We start from the raw sequence: 24,901 nt of genomic DNA, 5'->3' as shown, positions 1-24,901 counted from the left end.
CTCATCATTTATTGCATCTCTCCAGCGACCAAAAGGCTAAAAACCAAGTCTCTTGCTTCCTTTACTACTGGTGACAAAACTCTTCAACAGGTTAGCACATCTCCATCTATCTCATTACTTTGTTTTCTTCTAGTGCTGGAGAATATGACTCACAATCTCATGTAACAACAATAACAACAACAAATATCCAGTGTAGTCTTACAACTGGGATCCGGAGAGGGTAGAATGTACGCAAACCTTACCCTATTTTTGTGGCATAGACTCACAGTCTCACATAAAGTTATGGATTTATACCTATTATTTGTTCCTCTCTCCGTTTCAATTCATTTCTTTTTTAGTCCGAATGACTCTTTCCTTTTGTGATAACTCTTTAATTTCAACTTTTCATATGTTATGTTTAAGACCGCAAGATTAAAGGATATTTTGGTACGTTCTAGTTTAAGACTACAAGATTCAAATTTTTTGCTTTCTTAAAAACTCCATGCCAAGTCAAAACCAGACAAAAAAATTGAAACGGAGGGGTACAATTTTAGTAGATTTTTACACATAAATAATATTTTGTGAGAAAGTACCGGGTTCAGATGACCGGTATCCGAACTGTGGATCCGCCCCTACATCCCTCTCAGGGGCGGAGCTAGTGTAGTAGCTATGGATAACTTTGGCTCAAATTCTGTATTTGTATTAAAAAGTTCATCTAGTATGTGTCGTGTGCAAGTAATCTGTTCAGAACCTAGTAAGCAAAAAGATTATGATTCATAACCCATAAACTAAAAATTCCAGCTTCGCCTCTGATCCCACTGTTGTGATCTTTGAAATATTTCTCAACTAAAAGGGATCTTAATTGTACACTATAGCTAGAACTTCATTCTATTATACTAAAAGGGATCTTAAGTGTACACTATAGCTAGAACTTCATTCTATTATAGTCGATCGGGCAGTGCTATAAAAGTTGTATGATAATGTATGTTGCGTCCAAACGCACACGCAAGTATACGTAGTCGTACAAGTAATACAGTGATTTTAGAAATCGGATGTCGAACCCACAGGGAGTTATGATTAACCGTCAACTAAATTAAACTATCCAAATTATCTATACAAGCGATGAAATTCGAAGATTGTGATTATAAACTAATTGAAGATAAAAGAGACAAATAGTGAACTTCAACAAAGAAAGAGCGGGTTTTATATTGTCAATGAGACGAATGTTCCAGGGTTGCGGTTGGTTCACCAATCCTGTTGAGTTTTCGAACTATTTCCCTTTAATCCGAATTGTCGACGATTGCTAATTTACTGGATTATTAACTCTCGTAGTATTCTCCCGAACTACTACTCGCCTATTCAAAACAGTTTGCCGCCTATATTCCTATGGAATTGACTTGTTAAGAACGCAATTCGTTTATGGTATTTAATTGAACGCGGCGCCTAGGTATTTTCCTATCCTAGCCACAAATCCTAGCTCAACTGTAGGGATAATCAGATCACGCCCTCTTTAATCCTTCTCTAATCTAACAACATCTTTCTCAAGCATGTATATTAGATAGTCGATAGAACCTAACTGTTGGCCAAACAATCAAGCAATTATGAACAGAATTAAAGAAGCAATCAAACTCAACAACTCATATTAAGATAAGAAATAATCACCAAACATCAATAATCATGGTTTACGACAACCCTAGAATGAGAAGTTTAGCTCCACATAGACATGGAGGAAAAATAACAAATCATTCAAAGAAAATATACAAACTAGTAATAAGGAGAAGAAAAGATAAAACCCAATAATTTCCAGCCTCCACGGCGGCTCCTATTCTCTCTAGGTCAAAAGTCCTCTATTCTAATGTAAAAACGACTATTTATAAGCTAGGGCAAATATGAGATAAGTGGGCCCGATCCCGATCAACTTAGGAGAACTGACGCGTCTTGTGCTTTGGTCATGCGTCGCATGGCCATCGCATGACTATGTCTGTGCATCCGCTGTGCTCCGCATAACCAATGCATAACAGGTCTGAGAATCAGAAAGGGGTATTTTGTGCGCTGGGTGTGTGACGCACAGCCAATGCATGGGACCCTTCAATGGTCGTATTATGCCTTCAAGTGTTGCAACCTCCTTCCGCTCACTCGTCTAACCCGCACTGTCTCAGAATCAGCCAGAATTGCTCGGATTACCCTTCATTGGTCCTTGTTGTACCCAAAAGACTTCAACGTGACCTTCTTTTCTTTGTCCTCTTCTTCAATTTTGCTCTAAATCTCTTCATCTTCACACTTTAGCATTTTCAACATAAACGACCTAGATTCCACAATAAAGCACAAATTAGTCCCATATCACATAGTTAATAGATGTTAGGTGTATTTAATGCATTTAGCTCTAAAATACAGTATAAGTATGGGTAAAAGATGGCGGAAAAGTGTATAAATACACCTAACATCAATGTATGAGTCTAACTTCTTCAGCTAGAAAACAGGATTGAAGTGCAGTCCTTAATACCTTGTACGTTTGGCACACGAACTTAGTAATCACTGAATTTCGGTTCCCATAATATTTCAAATCATTCAACACTTACAAAGCTTCTCCCCTCAAGACTGGAAATAGTTAACCACATTTCTTTTTGGTAAAAAGATAAAAAGAAAAGTCTTAGATCTCTCAGCTTGCTAGGAGTTATTTGTTGGCCTAAAACAACGCAAATAGACTTTATTATTGTTATCTACTTTGGACGAGCTTATATGTAGCTTCTTCTCTTTTCAGCTTTCAATACGAGACTTTATTAGCACACTCGATATCATTGTTGTCCTGTTTCCCATACATAATATGTTCAAGAATTCGTTCACATTTGGCATGTAACTGTCTTTATCTCAGCGTCTCGTTTTCTTTGCAGATACCTTCCGTATTTGTGTTCGGGCTAGAAAACAAAAAGAATCTCTGATCAGTTGGATAGCAGTCATCGTTTTGTTTTAGTAGAACTTCATTTCCAGTATGTTTAAGAAATTTTTCTTTGTCCTTGCTACTTAACATTCTTTATCTCATCCACATTTGGTTTTTTGTCTTTTGCCGATACCTTCCGCATTTGTGTTTGGGAAAAAAAATCTCAGTTGGATAGCAGTCCTCGTTTTGTTTTAGTAGAACTTCATTCCACTATGTTTAAGAAATTTTTCTTTACCCCTGCTATGTAACTTTCTTTATCTTATTCACATTTGGATTTTTTTTTTCCTTCTGCAGATATCTTTTGTATTTGAGTTTTGGAAAAAACAAAAAACAAAAAAATCTCTCCGTTACTAGCAGTCATCATTTTGTTTTTACAGAATTTCATTTTCAGTACATAAGATATCTTCTACAGTACTGACAAAGGTATGTTTAAGAATCTTTTTAAAATTTGCTCTTGCTATATAACTTTCTTTATTTCATCCACATGTTACTTTTTCTTCTTTCCAAATACCTTCTGTATTTGTGTTACGGGAAAAGACAAAAAAACAAATAAATCTCCCAATTGGAGTCATTGTCTTTAGCAGAACTTCATTCCCAATACATTAGATCTCTTCGACATTACTGATAAAGGTATGCTTAAGATATTTTTCTTTCTTCTTGCTATATTTTCTTATTTCATCCAGATTTGACTTTTTTCTTCCTTCATAAGTATCTCATCCACATTTGTTGATTGATTAAGAAAATTTGAGAGAAAAAAGGGCAAATTAAGACACATAACCATACAGATGAATACATAGCACAAAACGACCCAACTTATCGAAATTTGCTCGTTTATGCCAAATTGCCAATCTTAATAAAAAAACTTTGCAAATTGTAGCCAACAACATAAGTATGTCTTTTCCTCTCTCACGTGAACTTTATCCCATCTCCTCTTGATTTCCACCACATTTTATGGAGACAAATGTTAAAACGACAACCTTTTATTCCTTATTTTTCTGTTTTACAATGAATACAAAATGCAGTTTATCTAACCTATACGAAGGATCTATACTTGGAATGTAATTAATTAGTGTACATAAGTTTAGGCTATGATTTTTGAATTCAAAAAAGGGTCAAAAATGCCCTTAACGTATTGGAAATGGTTCAAAATTGCCCTCCATCCACTTATTAGTTAATATATGCCCTTTCCATCCATCTATTAGTTCATAAATGCCCTTAACGTTTGATTTTAGTCTAAAATTGTCCTTCCTTTTAACGAAAGATGATGTGGAATATATGAGCTTTTTCATTAATACGTGGCCATAGTTTATTGGTCCACCAATTAATTTTCAAAATTATAATTGATCTCATCATCAATAGCTTTTTTCCAAAACTTTTTCAGAAACATTATGAATAACAAGACCAAATAAAATATTATCTCTTTTTGAAAAATTCTCTCGACATAACTCTAGCAAGACACCATGACCCCCACATTTTCAAAAATTTAAGACAGACAATAATATTTTCATAACTCATGACACCGTAACCCCCACATTTTCAAAACTTTTAAGATAAGGGAATAATATCTCCATAACTCATAAGAAGAATTGCTTATTTTCTCATAAGATATCTCATCTTAAAAATAAGGCACAATACATAAACAAGCCCTCAAACTTGGCCTCCTGTTAAGTATGCCCTCCAACTTTGGGTGTGCACAAGTAGGCACCTCAACTTGTATAAAGTTGAACACGTAAACACAAATGCTGACATGGCACTGACGTGACATTGACATGACACATAAATTTGGAGGTGTCTAGATGATCATTTTGTAAGTTTGAGTGTTTAACTGACAAAGTGAAGACAAGTTAAGGTGCCTACTTGTGCACACCTAAAGTTGGAGGACATACGTATCAGCTGAGACCAAGTTTGAAGGCCTGTTTATGTAGTATGCCTAAAAATATTAAGCTAATAATATAGTTTCACCCAAATAATTATATAAAGTTACTCGTACTATGTCATCATCAACAAATATTTTAAGGAAAGTAATATCTTTATTAAGAGTTGGATAAGAAATAATAATCTTAATAAATGATCTCCTAAAACGAGTATAATTTGCATAGTTTATATAATACACATGAGATGAGAATAGTAGGTACAGACACTAGCAATTTCAATATTTATTTTAAGAACTTTTTCATTTTAAGAACTTGATTAGTTCTTGAATCACCAACATAAATAAATCATTCTTCTTCTTCTTCAATTTGGGTGTAGGGTGTAGAATACAAAACTAATTTGTTAGCACAAACATGCTTAGTAACACCATGGCTGATGGCCTAACACTCAATCTCTCATATTAACCACAAGATTCACTTGAGAAATGAATAAAACAATTATATCATCCGCTTAGCGAAATTTATTTTTACTTAGCGGGATTATCATTTCTCTAAATCTTCTTCTATATTGATGAATATATGATGGCTTAGCGCCACGCACAAAACTATTATAATTTCCATTAAAAGATTTATTATTGACGGCAATACATAACAGTATGTAGTTGAAATATTGCTTTTGATATTGTGCACCACTACCTCTAAACTCCATGAAGGGTGTGTCAACTATCAGTCAAAAGTTCAATCAACTAAACCATCAAAGTCAAATTAAGCCACACAAGAAAAACCAACCACTATTCAATACTAAGTCAAATGACCAAGAGCTAAGCAAATATTAGTACTTCCTCAAAAAATACAATATACCAAGGTCTTCAAATATAATTTGTTACCACAAAAATCTCACATTTGTAAGGTCTAAATTATAATAAACACTTTTTTTTTAATTAACTGCCTCACCCATTAAAGTAGCTATTATCAAATATATTTAGCTAGCACTAGTTCTTCAAATTAATAGAAGATAAAGAGGCCTCAAAATTATTTGTAAAAACACAAACTTTATTCATTACATGCACGATGCCCAGACAACAACTAATGCTTCTTTATTTGTAAAACTTAACCCCTTTGCATGCTAATTCCACTAACACCGAGATTATTATCTTTGGACTTGTAACAATGTCTTTTTTTTTTTTTAACCATTTATTAAAACATAGAATTTATAGTATCGTTACAAACTTCATTAACATAACTGAAAAGTTGTTACCTCATCAACTATTGTAATTGTAACACCCCGCATTTTAGGACTGAGTTTAAGCTCATATCATTAGAGTTCTAGTGGAAACATGGAAGGTTTGAACGTTTTGCGAAAATGGTTGATAGGCCTATTTCGGGCAGCGATAACTCCTTGATCGGTTTGGAATTTTGGAAGGTACTATCAATGAAGTTGTAGTATGTAGAAATACCTTTCTAACGATATAAGGATCAAGCCAATCAGAGATCGGAGCAAGGAGATATGATCGTCTCAATATGGCTAATAGTAAGGCACTTGAAATCCTATAGAATCGGCTAAGTTTTTGATACGTCTGACTTCCAGTAAAATTTCATGAACATCCGTTGGGAATTTGAGAAAACTTCCTTGATGAAAGTTGTATCCCTTTGAAATAGCTTTCCAACGGTATCTTACGGGGATCAAACGGACATCTGTGCAAAGAGTTATGCCCATTTTACTGAAGCTTGTTCGCTGGAAATTCTGCCAGCGTAACGGAGACGTTACGGGCCGTATTTCGTGTTACGGTCCGTAACAGTGGACCGTAACGTCCCGAAAATTTCCAGAAACTCACTGGAAATTTTCACCAAGATACGGTACCAAGTTACGGTCCGTATCTCGTGTTACGGGACCGTAACAGTGACCGTATCTTGGTCCGTATATACGTTTCGGGTCACCTGACTTCGGGAGGCCATAACCCTATCATAACTTGGGAATTTGGGAAAACTCAAAGAACGAAAGTTGTAGATAATTGAAAAACCTTTCCAACCATAGGTTGTGGGTTCACAGGAGACGTCGGGATAAGGAGATATGGATGTTTTAAGACAGCAAGGTCCCAACCCGTTTTCAAGTTGGGTCAACCCATTTTTCCCTTGGTATATAAAGAAAATATTACCCTAACAGCCCATTTTTCCTCCAAAACTCAGATTTTAGAGAGAGGAAGTGAGAGAGAAGGGAAATTAGAGAGAGAAAGTAGAAAATCAACCAAGTTTAAGGCCCCGAATCCCAAAGCTCGTGAAGGAAAAAGTGTAGTACAAGTCGTTGTCGTCATTTTAAGCCCAAGATCGGACTTGGGGGTGTTGATTTCGTGGTGACTACCCAAAAGGTAATATTTCTACTCCCCAATCATTTATAGTTATGAATTGATGAATTCTTGGGAGTATAATAATTGGGTTTGTTGAAGATGATTATATGAACTATGTTAGAATTGTTGGATTGATGACTTGGGATTGTTGTATTCATATGGATTATGAAGAATGATGTTAATTGCACCTAATTGAGACTGTAGAAATTGTTAGAAGTAAAAGAATGGGTATTTGGTGAAGAAAACACCATTAATGGGGGTTATAGAGCTTCATGCCCACTAAGTGTTTGATAAAATGCTTAGATGAACAAAACATGGATATTGTTGCTAATATAGAATCACTATGACTTGTATGCTATAGATTGAAGTTGAAGGGGGTGAAGGACATTGTGATACGCCCAAAAGCGGAAGGTTAAGGTATGTAGAACTTCCATCCACATGTGGGAACTTCTATGTTCTTCCCCATGATCCGTTTAGTAAATTCTATGAAGTTCAACTCCTAGGGCATTAAACCCAATGTATTGGTAGCCCGTAATTATGTATGTATGTATGTATGTACATGAATTCCGTATATATGTTCGTTATTGTGTTCCTAAACCTCCATTTCGGACATTAGGAATCCTAGCTTAATCCATGAATCATGAATTCTTCCTCATGTGTTCTCATGATGTTTATATGAAATTGTAAAATGTTATTTTACAAATTACAAGCATTTCAAGTCAGCTACAAACGTATGATTATGCATTATGGTATTTCTCATGATCAAGTTTACAAGTTATTTCATGAAAATATGTTTACAAGTCCTTTCGTGAAATCATGATTTCAAGACAAGTACAAGTTAATTCACGAAAGTCATGGGCTTCTTAGCCAACTATATTATTTTCATGTTCGGGAGTTGTAATAATACCGAGAAGGCTCAGATAGCCTGAAACTACGTATGCCAACGTAGGATAAGAATCGTTCCGCCCAGTAGGACGATTCCTTTATATGTTCCCCATTGAGGGATTTGGATCCATTCATGTTATGTTCATGTCTCGTGCCCCGGCAAGGTACGAGATGGCTTAGCTGATCGGGCAGAGATCAGACTCCACGCTCCTCCCCGTGGTGGTTTATGTCGGTATTACAGATTATTACAGATTACTACAGACTATCTCATGCTTCCAGTACTCAGTTTCAGTTTTAAATTTCATGATTTTGTACTCATGCTCATGCTCATGTTCATGTCCAAGTTTTCAGTTTCAGTTCTTACTATGTTATTCCATGTTCCATGTTGTTTCTTCCGGTTGCTTTACATACCAGTACATTCAATGTGCTGACGTCCCCTTTTTATTGCCCGGGGGCCTGCATTTCACGATGCAGGTACTGATCTACAGGACGACACATCTGCTCAGTAGGACAGCATTCGTATCAGCTTATTTGTGAGCCCCATCTCATTCGGGGTTTAGTCAACTTTTATCTTATGATTAGTTATGCATTTAAAGGTATGCTGGGGGCCTTGTCCCAGTAAGTATGTTTTTCAGTCAGACTCATGATAGAGGTTTCATAGACTAGAACAGACAGTTATGTCATGTCAGATAATCGAAGTCGCATAGCCATTTTGGCTCACTCATGTTTAAACAAGTACTTTATTAAGTATTATGACTTATTATGTTTTATAAAGGCTCATCATGCATTCACGTTATATTCCGCTTATGTTATGCATCATGATGATTCAGCAAGTCATGTGGTTCGCTCGGTCACATGTAGTCAGGCACCGAGTGCCGTGTTACGTCCAGGCCATGGTTCGGGGCGTGACAGTAATCCATCCATGCATGTTATATTGTAAATCGTATTCTCCATAAAATTATAGTATAAAATATCCTTAAGATTGTTGGAAATCTTACGAAAAATACTTGATCACAAATCTTGTCGGAAAATAGTTAATCACGAACCTTGCAGAAAATTCTTGAAAGCTTGAGGCATGTCAATTAAGACATTGTCCTTAAGGATATTTCACCCAGTATGGATGTATCCCCCAGGATTCAACAAGCTTTTTTAGTACAAAACTAGGAGCCAGAATCTAACAAAGATTTCACAAAGTAGAAAACCCAGCACACTATAATTTATGACAAAAATATGTTTTTGTATATGTCTCTTGGTATTTCTATAATCAACATAAGCACAGGAAGGTTATATATATAAGATGAAGATGACTAACCAATAGACTAACCGTTGGTAACAAACCAACGTCACCAGCTTCAATTGCTGAGTCCGGAGCCTAAAGGGTATAAAAATATATGATATAAACTAAAAGGTGATATCCAAAAATTTACATACCAAAAGGGGTATAACGTGGGCTGATCCACGTTATACCCCCAAATTTTTTTTTCAGTTGTCAGAAGCCATCAACGAAAATTTTTAAAAAATAAATAAATTGTATAACGTGGACATCACCACGTTATACAATATATATTGTATAACGTGGATCAGCCCACGTTATACAAAATATTTTTGTATAACGTGGTGATGTCCACGTTATACCTTCATATATTTGTAAAATATATTGTATGCATCCACGTTCGTTATATCTTGTTTCCATCTGTTTTCTGTTTGTTCTAAGTGCTCAACTTTTTTGCTACTGTTTTAGCATCCACCATGTGCTGTCCATTACCATCTTGACTGTCAATAAAAACCAATAAAAACTATAGGAACATAAATGAACAAAAAAATAAAATTAAAACCATAGCCATATGAAGAGCAGAAAAACAGTTAAAAAAAGGGGGGGGGAGGGGTATTTGTTATAGAGTCCGGAGTCCGAAAAACGGTAAAATTAGTCAGTTTTATTTTCAAAATTGAATGGGATAAAAGACGTTTTTTCAAAAATCGGCTAGGCCAAACCGCCTTGCGGCCGTTTGTCCGCATAGATCTCGAAAAAATACACAAATTAAAAAAAAAGCTTAAAACAAACGTCCGAGCGCAATCTGATAGCTAATAGTAATAACGACTCCAACGGCTATACTCAAAGTTAATAGCAATAAGGAGGATTAAAAGGCTAATCATAATAGCTAGAGTCCGTTACTACTGGAAGACAAAAATTAGAAATATCTTAGAGAATAATAATATAGTAAAGAAGAATTTGGACATTTCCTTTTGAGATATCTCATTCGTTGTTTTATTTCAACACATTTTCCATTTTAACTAGAACATGGCAGGCTGCTTTGTGACCCTTCTTCCCAATCCATCCAATATATAGCTTCAGGTGCATGACAGAAAGGATTGCTAAAACCCAAAACAAGGGATAAGAATAGGAAAAGAATGCTAATATACAAAACAATGAGTACGAATAGGAAGATGAAACCTGACAGCATGGTTTAAGCTGTCAGACGTAGAATGTTGGATGGATTTTCAGCAAAGAAGATAGGAAGGGTGTGTAATCAACTGCTTCCTATGTTCTTAGAAATTGGATGAAGTCCATAAATATGAACTGAAGCATTCCTAGATCCAATTGCCACTTGCCTCAAGGCTAAACTTTGAAGTCCTTAAATATGAGCTGTTACTTTCTTGAAGTATTCCTAGATCCAATTGCCATTTGCCTCTAAGGCTAAACTTTGAAGTCCATAATAATGAGCTGTTCTTTGTATGATGAACTCAAGTGCTCAACTCAAACTCAAACGAGCCAACTCCAACTTTAGTTATATGAAAACTAGGTTCTATCCACTTACTAAGTAGCCGTTTGGCCACAGATTCCAAATATTTCACTTTATTGGAAATTTATGGCGTTGGAGTTGAAGATGGAGTTGTGTTTGGTAATACTTTTTGTAAAGAATATTTGGTGTAATATTCAAGTTCAAAAGTAAAAGTGAGATGGAAATAGGTTATAAATTATTTTCCAAATTTAAAACACAACTTCAAGTTGGATTTGAAATTTTCATGGTCAAACACTGAATTTTAAATAAAGTGAATAATTATTTAGGAAAAAAGTGAATAAATTTCATGGCCAAACGGGTCCTAGGAGTATAGAAGTCTTGTTGCTTGTGAAATATGAGAAAATTTTCATGGACAAACAACTTCATGTTGTCTTATTTGTATTTGATTCTTATTATGCAGGAACAAATAAACAAAAGAAGAAAGAGGAAAGCAACCATACTGAACGGAAAGAGTGATCGGTAAAAAAATTGAAAAAAGAAGCAAGCAAGGTTGGCAAGCAAATGGCCTTAGAAATTGTGGGATTAATTACAGAGCCAGTTGTGAACTACATAGTCAAACCAATTGGACGACAACTTGGTTATCTGATGTTTTACAGGAGAAACATCCAGAATCTAAAAGATGAAATGGAGAAGTTGGATCAGATTAGAGCAGATGTGGTTCAATTGAAGGAGGAGGAGGAGAGAAATTTGAGAAGTGTCGGAACCGTTACTGAGGGTTGGCTCAAAGAAACAGATGACATCTTAAAAAAGACCAACACTATTCTGCCAAGTGAAGCTGATATTGGAAAGGGGTGTCCAAGTCAAGGTTTGATTTCGTGTTGGGTGTTGAGTAAGAAAGCTAAGAAGATAATTGACACTGTCATCCAACGACAAAATGATGGGAGAGAGTATGCGAAACTTTACTATTCTGCTCCTCCTGATAAGGCTTGCATTGTAAGCAAGAAAGACTCTGATGAGAATGATGGTATGTCAAGACAATTAATCATGACAGATATCATTAAAGCTCTAAATGATGAGGAGACCACTATGATTGGGATATGTGGTCCAGGTGGTGTTGGGAAGACGAGGATGGAGAAGAAGGTTATTGCAAAGGTCGAAGGGGAAAACTTGTTTGATAAGGTTGTGTTCACAGTAGTTTCCCAACAATTCAACTTGGAAAAGCTTCAAGCCTCAATTGCAAAACAATTGGGTCTAGAACTTAATGAAGAGGATAAGAACATGAGAGCTATCAAACTAAATACAAGACTGAAGAGAGGGTATAAAATTCTCCTAATATTAGATGATGTTTGGGAAGAACTGGATTTAGAGGAAATAGGAATTCCCTTGGGGGATGACCACAAAGGTTGTAAAGTCATGCTATCATCGAGAAAAAAAGAAGTATGCCTTTTTATGGTTCAGAATACAGAGAAAATTTTCACCATAGATTCATTGAATGATGAAGAATCCTGGAATCTCTTTAAAAGAAAAGCTGGTGATAGAGCTATTAATCCTGCCTTTAATCAAATTGCACAAGAAATTTCAAAGGAATGTGGGGGGTTACCCCTTGGAATAATAACTGTTGCAAAAGCGTTGAAAGATAAAAGTCAGGAAATATGGGAAGGTGCACTTACACAGCTAAAATCAGTCCTTCCAGAAAACATCACAGGATTGGGAAAAGTATATAAATCCTTGAAGCTGTCCTACGATCATCTAGAAAATGATGAAGCAAGGAAGTTATATCTGCATTGTTGTTTATTCCCAGAAGATTACTCTATACCCCTGGAAACTCTTGCCAGGCGTGGAATGAGTTTGGGCATGTTTGCACACATTAATAGTCTTCAAGAAGCTAGGATAAGGGTGGAATTATTGGTTGATCAGCTCAAAAGTTGTTTCCTGCTACAAAAAGACAAGGATAATAGCTCGGTCATAATGCACGATGCTCTTCGAGATTTAGCAATATATATTACATCCAGAGAACAACATATTTTTGGGATAAACCATTGTTTGAAGGTAAATCAATGGCCAAACGATATTCATCATGAAGAGGTGACTTGCATTTCAGTACAGTCAAGGACAGCTGTAAAGCATCCAAAGACGCTAAATTGCCCAAGATTGGAATTCTTAGAAATAAAAATGGAAGCAGGGGGTATTTCTTATCTGCATGATGATATTTTCCATGGTACAAGAGCCCTCAAAACAATCGAAGTATCTCGCATGCGATTTTCACTTATGCCGTCGTCAATTGGATTGTTAAAGAATTTGTGCATGTTAACATTGTTACACTGCGAGATGGAGGATATATCATTGATAGGTGAGTTAGTTAACCTTGAGATCCTGAGTATGAGATATTCACAGTTTCGAGTTGTTCCAGCTGAACTAGGAAAGCTAGAGAAGCTCAGGTTATTGGATTTGAACTGTGATATTATTGAAAGAATTGAACCAGGAGTCCTATCAAGTTTTCTTGAGTTAGAAGAACTTGATATGGAAGGATGTCGTGGAGTTGAATGGGAAGTCGAAAATAAAGTGGAACAGAGCAAAGTCAAAAACGTCTCACTTGCTGAACTGCAGGTGATGCAGAATTTAACCACGCTAAGAATTGTCATATCTGACAGAGTTATCCCAAAAGATACAAGTCTTCCTGGTGGGCTAACGAGGTTTTTTATACACATAGTGTCGTCTGATAGTTCTGGAATATCTGATTTTCGACCCTCTGCAAATTTTTATCGTGAATTCTCCAAGACGGTGTTGTGTAGTTCTAATGCAGAGCATGTAGCGGATTGGCTAAGCAACGTTGTAGTGCGTGCTGAAAAAGTCGAGTTGAGGAATAGTGTAACAAGCCATGTTATTGATTTATTGGCGAGAGAAAGTTTCCAGCATGTGAAGTTCTTAGTTGTCAGTGATTGTAAAGAATTGTTGTATCTTGCAAATATGTCAAATTTGATCTATCCCTGCGAGGCTCCAAGTCAATATACTAATTGTTTTGCCAACCTCGAAGACCTTAGCATCAGCAATTGTGAGGAAATTGTTTATGTTCTCCCTATGCCGGTGGCGTCCACAACTTTGCCACTTCTTAAAAGTCTAGAAATAAACTCGTGTAAGAAGTTGGAACATGTGTTCCTTCTAGAGGAAGATAATCGGAGTGGTGGGCATGGAATTAGCCAGATTGATAAGGTTAAGTTCCCTAGACTGGAGAGAATAGAGCTTGAAAATTTAGAGGCGCTAAAGGGTTTCTGCAATGGGACTTACAACATCGAGCTCCGTAGCTTAAGTACCTTGCATATCTGCAATTTACCGAACATCAGAGGATTCTTCTCCAACAATGACAACCTTACTGCAGAACTCAACCAAAGTGCTAACAAGCACTTCCTTTTCGGGGAAAAGGTGCGTAACTTAACCCTAGTTTACTTAGTAGTATCAATTATTAATTTTAGTCACAAAAGATACCACTAGTAATTATGCGCAAAATCGCAGTTGACTGCCTCTTAACGAGTGGGTCTAATATTTATTAAGAAGGTGCTTGGATGAGCTTATTTTAAGCGTTTCGAAAAGATAAAAGTGTTTTTAAATACTTATTTTTAGACAAAAAAAAAATATAAAAATAAGTTAAAAGTCAAAAGTCGGATATTCTCAAATTTTAGTTTTTAGCTTATAAGTTATTTTAAAAAAGTGAGATCTCCCCCCTCCCCCCTCTTTATATTTTTTATTTCATAATGTTTTATCTTTACTTTTATAATTTTTTTTATAAAAAGTGGGAAATTTTTTCTTACACCACACCCCCACCCCTTCCCCCGTCAAATTTTCTATTTCATAATATTTAATTATGAATATGTGAAAAAATTATAAACATTACACTTAAAATAATATTACATTCATATAATATGAGCTAACTCATAACCAACCAACCCATTTATCATCCAAACTCATATTTTACCCACATAAAATATGGGCGGGTTGAAACCCAACCCATTTTTATTCAAACCATTTCCAACCTGTCAAACCCACCAATTTGCCGCTCCTAGAGTAGCATCATTCCAGAGAAAAAAAAACTTATGGTGGATTTATTTAATCTCATATGTGCAAATATAAGTATGAGCATGTTACTAATCTAGAGATTAAAGTTTTAGACATAGTGTTAAGGCCAAACTCATAGACGGCCCCTAAACTTATTTGATACTTTCGATTTTGACTCCTGAGGATTAGTTCCTATTGATCACTTGTACCACTCAAGATCTATGCCTATTAAACATTCGGCTGTAAAGGATTACTGTGTGTTTCCAAGTGCATATTATATGAAAAAATAACCAATCAACAAGGGAAACCTGGAAATTTTTATTTTAATAAAGAAAACATTCCGTTTATAAATCTTTTTAAGAACTCACAACCCCCCCCCCCCCTCCCCCCGGGCCTCTCCTTCCTTGGCCCTTGGCCCTTTGCCCACTGCTCCCTTCTCCTTCCCAAACTACATCCGGAAAAGCTTCCTTCTTTCCCCTCTTTATTTTTCTTATTCTCTTCCATTCTTTTTTCTTCTCATCTTGTGTTCTAATTTTTCTTCCCCGGGTGATTCTGGTAGTTGTGAAGCAAATTATGGTAATGATCATGTCATGGTCTCTATTTAACACCTTGGCCATTTAAAAGCTTAGAAATTAATTATACCTGCAAATTTGCAATTTCGAAGAATTACTCAAGATATGCTTCCCCATCTAGTGACCCTTCTGGGAGAAAGTCATAGGTGAAAGTATGAAGTGAGATAAAGGAATTCAAGTACTGGAGTGGAAAAAATGAAAATGATATTGTACTGATTTCACTGGTTAGCTAAAAGTGTTCAATTGGTACAATTTTTCGCAAGTATAAGGGGGTGTTTGGTTTGAAGACAAGTTATACTGGGACTATAATGCAAGTATTAGTTAAGTAAGGATTAGTGGATTAGTAATATAAAGATTATTTTTTGTTGGGTGTTTGGCTCATTGCACTAAAATTAGATATACAAGATATTATTTAATATATTTATTTATTTTTAAACTAAAAAATAATAAATTTATAATTATACCCTTGGATGCTCTTTGCAGTTTTGTCCTGTTTGTACTTTATTCATGTATAAGTTATACATTGATTAGTTATTTCATGTTGTTGGTAGTATAAAATAATACACCAATTGGTGTATTAAGTTTTACATGACTCAAATTACAACCAATCATTGGATAAAATTATACCAAATTATATACCATGATTATTTTTCTCATACATGACCACTAAATTGTTCGATTAGACTAGCTGACTAGGCATTGTCCAGAATGAAAGTATGCAACAAATTTAATAGTAGAAGTATTGAAATAAGGCTAACATGTTACGAATGTGTCTAGACTCTTTGATGTACAACTTGACTCTAGCTTTTCTAGTCATATTTGCTTGAAGTGTTTGGCATCAATATTCATGTCCATTTTTAGATTTTCCTTATGGCATAATATCTTGGGCTTATAAAATCATATCAAATTAGTAAATTATAGTTCATAAATAAGGTATTAGACTATTTTAAGGGGCCTCGTTAATAAATCGCATATCTCTATATTCCTTTTATTAATAAACTTTTGTGATTACATGCTATCACAAACTTTCAAATACACAGAACTTTATAAAGATCCACTGGTCCAATCAATAGTAGTAACCAGCTATTCTTTACTGTAATACTCCCACATCGTACAAACAATTTCTTCATGTCGAGCATGAGTGTTTTGTTTAGAATTTAATATTATGGGGTTTTTTTTTTGTGACACATAAACTTATGGGTCAAGTTTTAAATTTTAAAACAGTTGAAATCACAAACTTGGAATTGAATTTCTACTTTTTAAGTGAATTTGGGCTTTGAAATTAAAATTTCAAATTGAAGTCGAAGTTTCGTTCAAATATCATAAATAAGCACAAATTTTAAATCAAAACTTCAAATTTGAAGTCCAAATTGCATGTCCAACGACCTCTTATGTATACCTAAATTATAGTCTGTCCTAAAAACCCCCTATATGTGGCTATTTGATAGTTGTTACCCCCTGGACCGGGCATGTGAGGTTGATGGAAAATGGACTATCAACTTCCAAGTGGAGTAATTTTCACAAAATGGTCATATGTTTTATTTATATAATGATTTATTCGTTATTGTGTATTTGGTCTTCTTGATATGACACATATATTTTACCTCAAGTTTTATTTTTATTATTTATCTGTAGATGCAACGACTATTTATTTCACTGTATTCTTTCTTTTTCTTTTTTTCTTTTTTTCTTTTTTTGAAAATTAAATAATTATTTTTTTCTAGGAACTCCATTATTTTTATACAAATAATTTATTTTAGCCAAAAATGATTTCATTTGGCAGGACGCACTGGCAAGCTTGAAGAATTTGGAACTCAGTGATATGGATGATGCAATGTTGTTATGCTACCAATTAGTTTCCCATTGCTGCTTCAGAGGACTTGAGTATTTAAGCATCCGGAATTGCAAGAATCTCCCTCCTTATTTGTTTATTGATCCTGTGAATGATGCTCGAATTATTAGTGCAGAGGAAGAGGAAAAAGAATACGGAGAAAACGTGACTGCTAACTCCCTGCTATTTCCTCATTTGAAATATTTGGCTCTATATGGACTGTCAGATTTGAGGCATGTTGTTTCACTGAATATGCAAAAGGTTCCTTTTGCTAACGTGAAATCAGTTCATGTACAGTCCTGCGAGAGACTACTTCACTTCTCTTCGCTATCTGTAGCCAGGATTTTTTCGCAGCACGTTGAAATATTGTCATTTAGGGATTGTAAGGAGATGGAACAAGTATTTGTTTTAGAGGAAAATGAAGTGGATGGGGCTGATCAAAGTCAAATCCCTGGCATCCAGTTCCCGAGGTTGCGGGAGTTATTGCTTTGCAATTTACCAGCACTCACGAGTTTTTGCAAGGGGGTTAACAACATTGAGTTCCCAAGTTTGAGGTACTTAGAAATTTCTGACTTGAACGACATAAAAGGTCTAGTGATTCCCACAAATGGAGAGCAATCCAGTGGCATGCGTTTCCTTTTTGGAACTAAGGTGCGTAAACAATGCCTTTTTACTCTTAAAACATTGAAAAGTGTTGTTTCTAGAAATTGGCAATTTAAAGCAATGATGTAAAATAAGCACGCATAATACTATCAATTCGACGTATAGTTAATAAATAACCTATACAAGTTTGTGCTATCCAATGATGAATAAAATTACTATTCCCTCCGTCAATTTTTACTTGTCATGTATTGACTTGACACGCCTATTAAAGAGACGAAAATAGAATTACAATTTTATCATATCACCCCTAATTACCATTAAGTCATCTAATGGTTGAAATTAATCAAACATACTTTAAAAGTGATGTAACCACTAACTAACAATTCCTTGAAGTTTTCAACTCAACAATTAATAATAAGAGTAAAATATGAACAAATTGGGAAATTATCTCTTGATTTTTCAAACTAGATAAGTAAAAATGGACAACTATTTTAGTATACATGACAAGTAAAAATGAACAAAGGGAGTAGGTTAGTAGTTGAAATTGACTCGACGTTGTGTTATTTCAAAAATTAACAATAATAGCTTTGGCAGTGCAGATTAATTATTTAGAATTTCAATTTACTTTAGATGGAAAGATCTAAAAGTTTCAGGATAAAGCATAACTAAAGGTTGCAATTACCCAAAAAAATAATTCGCTCATAATCTCATAAATCTCAAGACATCTCAGAATGTTCTTGACACAAGAAAATAGGTAGTAGCACCTCAAGCTTTTAATAGTGCAAAACCTACTTTAACTTGAAACTATAAAACCTAGTATAATATTATTTTGAATACAAATTTAGACATTAACTAAAGAAATTACTGTAGCAAATTTCAAATCCTAAACAATTTAGGCTTCCTGCTCCAATTTTGAATTAGTCTTCAATATTCTCATGTAAATCAAAGTTGTATGCAATTGATTATTATTGTTATTTTTGTTGGAGCACCTCTCTCCAATGTATATATCAAACTTGACATCATGAAGCACATTTTTTCACTGGTTGATACAAATTTTCAATTGTTGATGCAGTTCTCATCAATATCTTCCGTTGACTTTCCTGTGGAGCACTTCTCTCCAATTTTTAGAAAAGAATTTCTTCCTCTTGTGATATGTTTGCTTGCACCTTTAATACTCTCAGCAATTCAACAAATTGTCTAATTTATTGTCAATTGGCGCGAGTTTACCAACATAAACTTCAATTCTTTCCGATTCTTTCATCTTTTGAATCTCAAATTCAACATTTAAAATTTGCATCAACCTTGGCGGGGCAGCGGCATATGCCTATAGCGAAAGCTATTTGAGTCTCTACCTAGGTGATCTAATACCAATTTGAAGGATGTAATTACCCCAAAAATAATTCAATCATGATCTCATAATATCAAAGACATTTTCCAATTTTCTTTACACAAGAAAATAGATAGTAATACCCTATTTATAATGCAAGACCTACTTTAACTAAAAACTAGAAACCAATTCCAATATTATTTTGAATATAAATCCTATTAACTAGCAAAGACCAAATTCTAAACATCAAATAAGCCGTGGCCCGTGAGAATTATCAGTAGATCATTTAGTTTGGAACTTACCCTGTAAGTACTGCACCATTAAATAAATCACTGCTTCGACTTAAATTTCATTTTCTATGTATATGTGAAGAGTGCAGAACTTATTAAAAGTTCATTGCATTTGGTAGTTGATTAAGTTGAACTTCGGTAAGTTTGCACCTTTCGTGGAAATACTAAAGAAATGACCTGACGGGCAATACCCCATTTGCAGTTAAATGTTGCAATATATGCAAAATGTGTGTACGTCGTCAAGAGTTTTAATTTCTTTAATGTTTACCGAATTTCAGGTCTCATTTGGAGGTTTGAACTTTGAAGCATCTGGAACTCCGTGACTTAGACAGTGAGTTATGGTTCCACCAACTTTTCTCAAGCACACAGTCCTTCAGAGAATTGGAAATTTTACGCATTTTAAACTGCAACAAGATGAGGAACTTGTTTTCTTCTTCTTCAATCGGGGCCTTGGTGAATCTGAAGAACCTCGCTATATGGAACTGCTCACAGATTGAAGCTGTAATTGTAGATGATGAAGAAGGAGAGGGAATGAGCATGAAGCCTCTATTTCTTAAATTGAAACATTTATATCTGACTGACTTACCAAAGTTGGGAAGCTTTAGCCAAAGCAAACATGCTCTACACTTTCCCTCGCTGGAGAAGTTGTCGATCAGCGATTGCGGTGAAAAGCAGACCTTTGCTCAAGGATACATAAACACACCAAGATTGCAGGACTTTACAATAAATCATGAGCCCGTTCTGGAGAATGACATAAATAGTTCCTTGTGCCATCAATTTGAGGAACAGGTTGGTTGTGCAATTCCTTAAATTGGTACTTACAATCAAATGTAGTGATGTTTGTCTTTGTCTTTTAGTCTATTTGGTCTGTTCCACTTCATCCATGTGGCAAAATTTCCTTTTCAAACTTCAAGAAAGTGCACACTTTGTAATCTTGCTTCATAACTGGACATTTTGAAATTATAATTATTAAGAGCATAAAGTCTATTATGATTGGATAGAGATAGTACTAATGTATTGTATTGCTTCAATTTCATAAGGCACCCCTTTTCTCCATGACAAATTAAATACCCACTAGATCAACCAAGGTCTATTGTTTTATTTCAAATTCTTTATATTTATTTGAGTTTTATTATTGCCGATTATATGAAATAACTAATCAAATTATCGTGTTGATTTCTATTTAATATATTCATTTTTATCTTGGCTCTTTTTTTCACCACCCTTTTCTCCAGCATGCAAAACAAAGGGAAGAAGTAGCAGAAACAATAGTCACGGAAGAAGAGGAGGAGGATGTGCCGCAGGATATTGTAAGAATTCACAGCTAGCTTTCTTTATTTTCACATTTCTTGTATCTATTTGAGTTTTATCAGTGCCAGTTTTATGACATAATTAATCAAGTAATCGTGTTGGTTTTTATTTCATTTATTTGTATTATTGTTGTTGCTATTGTTATTATTTTCTTAACAACGCTTTGTTCTAGCATGCAAATGATGAAGAAATGGAAGAAGTAGCAGCAGATCAACTAACAGCTGAAGTAGAGGAGGATGAGAAAAAAGAAATAATGGAAGAATAAGCAGAGCAAATAATTAACAACTGATCATGGTCGCAACTATATTTTCAATGACAAGAATTGAAAGTGCAGAAGAGGAATCCTACAAGTCTATCACGTATTCTAACTCGTGTAAGCTTCACCGTTTTTCTTTTCTGAAAAAAATTATATATTACAACAGTTCGCTAATCTTTATACTCCTTTAGCTTCTTCTCGTAAAGACCTGTGCCTGCTGGTTGGATACCTAATTAGATTGCTCTTTATGAGCTTAGTTGTACACATTTAAGGACAGTCTTGAATTAGACTTCAGCTAATTATCTCTTTTTTCCAAAAAATAATGGCATATCTTTTTTGAAACGTTTAGTTCTATTTAGGGAAGCATTAACTTTATTACAGAGTTACTAAGCATGTACCTTGCTCAGGGGCGGATGCAGTAAGAGGCTAGGGTGTTCACCCGAACACCCTGGACAAAAAATTAGAGTGTATATTTAGGGTAAGTTTTCTGTGTTCATATACATATATTAACTTTTGAAAACTCTAAACATATATTACAGTGTATATTTAGGTCTAGTTATTTTTTCGAACACCCTGAATGAAAATCTTGGATCCGCCACTGACCTTGCTAAGGGATCAATTTCTCTAACCTAAAAAATTTCAAATAGATCATTCGAAGAATTGTCATAGTTAGATGATCCAAATGGAGTTGAAGTAAGAAATAACTCTACTCGTAGCTAATTTTGGTCAAATCTCATGAGTTTTGTACACATCATTATCTTCAAATGAATTGACTTTTTTGTTAAGTTTGAGCCTTACATATGCGCAAGTTTTATAAAGTAAGAGTGTTGGGACAAACTTATGGGGTGAATATGTGCTATACGTTTTTTGAAATGCCTATGAATGTCTAACTATCCATGATGAATTCTAATTTGAATTTAGAAGTTTTCACAAGCAAGCAATCCTATTGTTATAGGCATGTTCTAGAGTGATACTTAATATACACTTTAAAGCATGTCTGTGTTTTTGTGTTCGTATGTGTATGTATACGTCGAAGTGAATTACTTTTCATTTAAAGTATGAACGATAAGAAGGCTAATTTCTCAGAAAGGCTTGGAAGGAAGCCAAAGATTGGAAATAATACGGGTTACTGGCCCTAAGCTAGACAGTATGAAAAAGAAGTGACAATTGAGTTACCTTAAAGTTAGAGTTAGCTGCCTTAGCTGAACAGGATAGGGAAACTGAATTTAGCATATGCGGATCCCTTGGTCATAAAGAGTAACCGTCCAAGTTTTGAGTTATGAGTTGTGAGCTTGTCGTTATTAGCATATAGATGTAATTACTTTGAGTTTAAGTATACTTATTTGATTTCATGCATATCTCTTTAAAAGTTACAACTTGTGTAAATGGCTATGAATAACTAAGGTTATGCTTGCTGAGTCACTAGACTAATCGTTAATTTATACTTTTCAGATTCTAGAGTTGATGTTGACCTGAAAGCTGAGTTACATTTGTTAGCTGATCAGTTTGCACCTTTGTTACTTGTGAGCCCCATATGTCCTTCCGTTGGAGTCGTTCTACTTTGTCTTAATTACTTTTGGTTGTTGTCTAAGTCTCCAAGACTACTATGCATTTTCCTGTTCTTGTGTTTTCTCCATGATTCCATGGCAGATTTATGGGGTTGTATTTAGTATTTGCGGCACCATTTTTAAGCTTTCTCCGGATAGTTATTCTGCTTAAACTTTTTAAAATGTAATAAAGATATGTTGTGAGGTACTTTGAATTTGTATGATACTGCTTGAGGTTGATCAGGTTGAGTTGGTTGTAATTGAAGTGGTTCACTTGTTGGGACTAAGTCCACTGCACCGATCGTGACCCCTAACTTGGCTTGTGACATTGTACTTATACTATTGCCTCAAACTGTTGATTGTTTCAAGTAATTGCCAAGTTGGTAATATAGGTTAACTTAGCAGCAATGTTGTACTTGTAACTTTTACTCTTTCAAAATCTTGGACATGTGGTTTATGAACAAGAAATGATGACTCTAGAATCTTTAGTTGCTGATGTTAGGTCGCATGTCCAATGTTTTCACCTCCATCCTATGAACTGAAAGATGAAAATTGTCTGTCCGGAAGAGTGAGTATAATATGTATGCCTATAAACTGACAGGGAATCGCAGTGCACATGTTATGTCTGATTTAAGTTTTATTTTCTCAAATGTGGCTTTCATAATATTTCATTTCAAATTTGGAAGAGTTTACCTGTTCAAGTATAAAATGTGATCTCTTTGAAAAAAGGAGAGAGGATATAACAACATAAATGCAGTTAAAGGGAAATGGAGTTTTGTAGCGACTATACATATATGCCTTTTAAAGGAAGAAAGTTGCAGAAACCAAGTAATTTAACTTTACTAGTGAAAAATTAAAGTGCAAAAATAGCATAATAAGTAGTCGTAAAAGTGCATATGAAAGAAACATCTCTTGCATATTAGTTTGATGTAAAAACGAGTATGAATAAGTCTATTCCTATACAAGCTTCTTATCTCCGATCATCAGCGTAAGTCAGGCATGGGAGGAAGTCATTTAAGTACTCATTTCTCTTTAGCAACTATGGAACACAAATTATAGGATGCTGAACAATACAATATGCTTACTCTATTTTTCTACTATAAAAACAGAAAGCACACCAGCGTCCATGACAGCATCAGTTATGAAGGACTTCCTGAAAATGGATACTAACGATGAAATGAAACTCCTGCACAAATCTGACAAAAGGACAATTCAAAAGAGGCATGTTGCTACACAGCAAATGTGAGTATTTGAAGGGATTCATTTTCTAGTTCATGTAGAGTTTTGATCCCTCACTAACAGTTCATAATTTCGTTGTATTAGAAATAGAAATGTCCAGATGAGGATGCAGCTCATGTGAAACTTGAGGCGACAAAGAGAGCTTCAGGAGCGTTACCAAGAAGCTGAAAAGAGTTAGTTTTGTTTCTCAAATATGGGTACTTTTAATGCTGATTGATATATAATGTTCGTTTTTGTTTCTTGTAGTGTGTAGTAACTAAATGACTGATGCACTAGTATCTCGTTATTGTCCTTCAGCCAAGAGGCAACAGACGATTCAGGTTATGGATTTGCGCAACATTCCCAAGCGGGGCCTCCACAAGCAAGGTCCTGGCCATAGAAATCCTCATATGAGACCGGGTAGCCATAATACAATAATAGGCATTTGGTAAATAGATGTCGGTGGGTCATTTCTTCGCCTTTCCAAGTCAATCTTGTGGAAGAGCTCAAGATATAGTGGATCTCGTCTACTTGATAGGCCACTCCAAAATTAGGAGAGGCACAGGTTTTGGAATGTTTTCGAAGTTGAGCAATGCTTAATTAGACATATTCCAGAAAATACAGAACAAGGTTTGGAAAATTGGGTCTGAATATCTTCATCTGTGCCCCTGTTTTCGATGACTGTTTTTGCACATTAACCTTCCTTTATTTCATGGAAATGCCCTGAATTGCAATTTGCAAAGAATAAGTGCATTTTCATGAGGCTGGAGTTGATTTTTGTATACAGATGATTCAAATATGAAAGCAATATAAAAGTTGGACTCATGCAGCTATTGTTCTATCAAGCAACTTGTGTGGCTGTTAATTCATGCCATGCTTTGTGTTAATGTAAATGGTTTTGACTAGTGCTTTAATGCATCGTTTCTCCAAGGAGGCGACATAGTGTTGACACCCAATTTTGTCCCCCCTTTATTTAATTTACTCGGGTTTCTAAATTTACTAACGAGCTAAATACTTTATTGTTAAAATATTTTATTGCCACTACTACTAATATCATTACTTTTGTTTTCGACATTACAAGTATTACTTTACTACAAATTTTAGATGATTCGTCATCATTTCATTTTTTCGGGTTTG

At 35.0% G+C, this 24,901-nt stretch overlaps 1 protein-coding gene across 1 annotated transcript; it reads left to right on the top strand.

Moving 5' to 3' along the window:
• LOC132608381 (probable disease resistance protein At4g27220) lies at nucleotides 1-24,589 on the top strand. The gene is made up of 11 exons (XM_060322406.1): nucleotides 1-90; nucleotides 2,871-3,547; nucleotides 11,220-14,179; nucleotides 17,165-17,863; nucleotides 19,739-20,221; nucleotides 20,668-20,742; nucleotides 20,916-21,116; nucleotides 22,452-22,522; nucleotides 23,656-23,788; nucleotides 23,870-23,982; nucleotides 24,083-24,589. The coding sequence occupies exons 3-7, from the start codon at nucleotides 11,321-11,323 to the stop codon at nucleotides 21,006-21,008; spliced, it is 4,209 nt and encodes a 1,402-aa protein (XP_060178389.1). The 5' UTR covers nucleotides 1-90; nucleotides 2,871-3,547; nucleotides 11,220-11,320; the 3' UTR covers nucleotides 21,009-21,116; nucleotides 22,452-22,522; nucleotides 23,656-23,788; nucleotides 23,870-23,982; nucleotides 24,083-24,589.
• The last annotated feature ends 312 nt before the right edge of the window (nucleotides 24,590-24,901 follow it).

This window comes from Lycium barbarum, chromosome 8, assembly GCF_019175385.1.
Source record: "Lycium barbarum isolate Lr01 chromosome 8, ASM1917538v2, whole genome shotgun sequence".
Taxonomy (NCBI): Eukaryota; Viridiplantae; Streptophyta; class Magnoliopsida; order Solanales; family Solanaceae; genus Lycium; species Lycium barbarum.
Note: the sequence above shows the minus strand (reverse complement) of the source record. Positions and strands in the feature narration are given on the sequence as shown.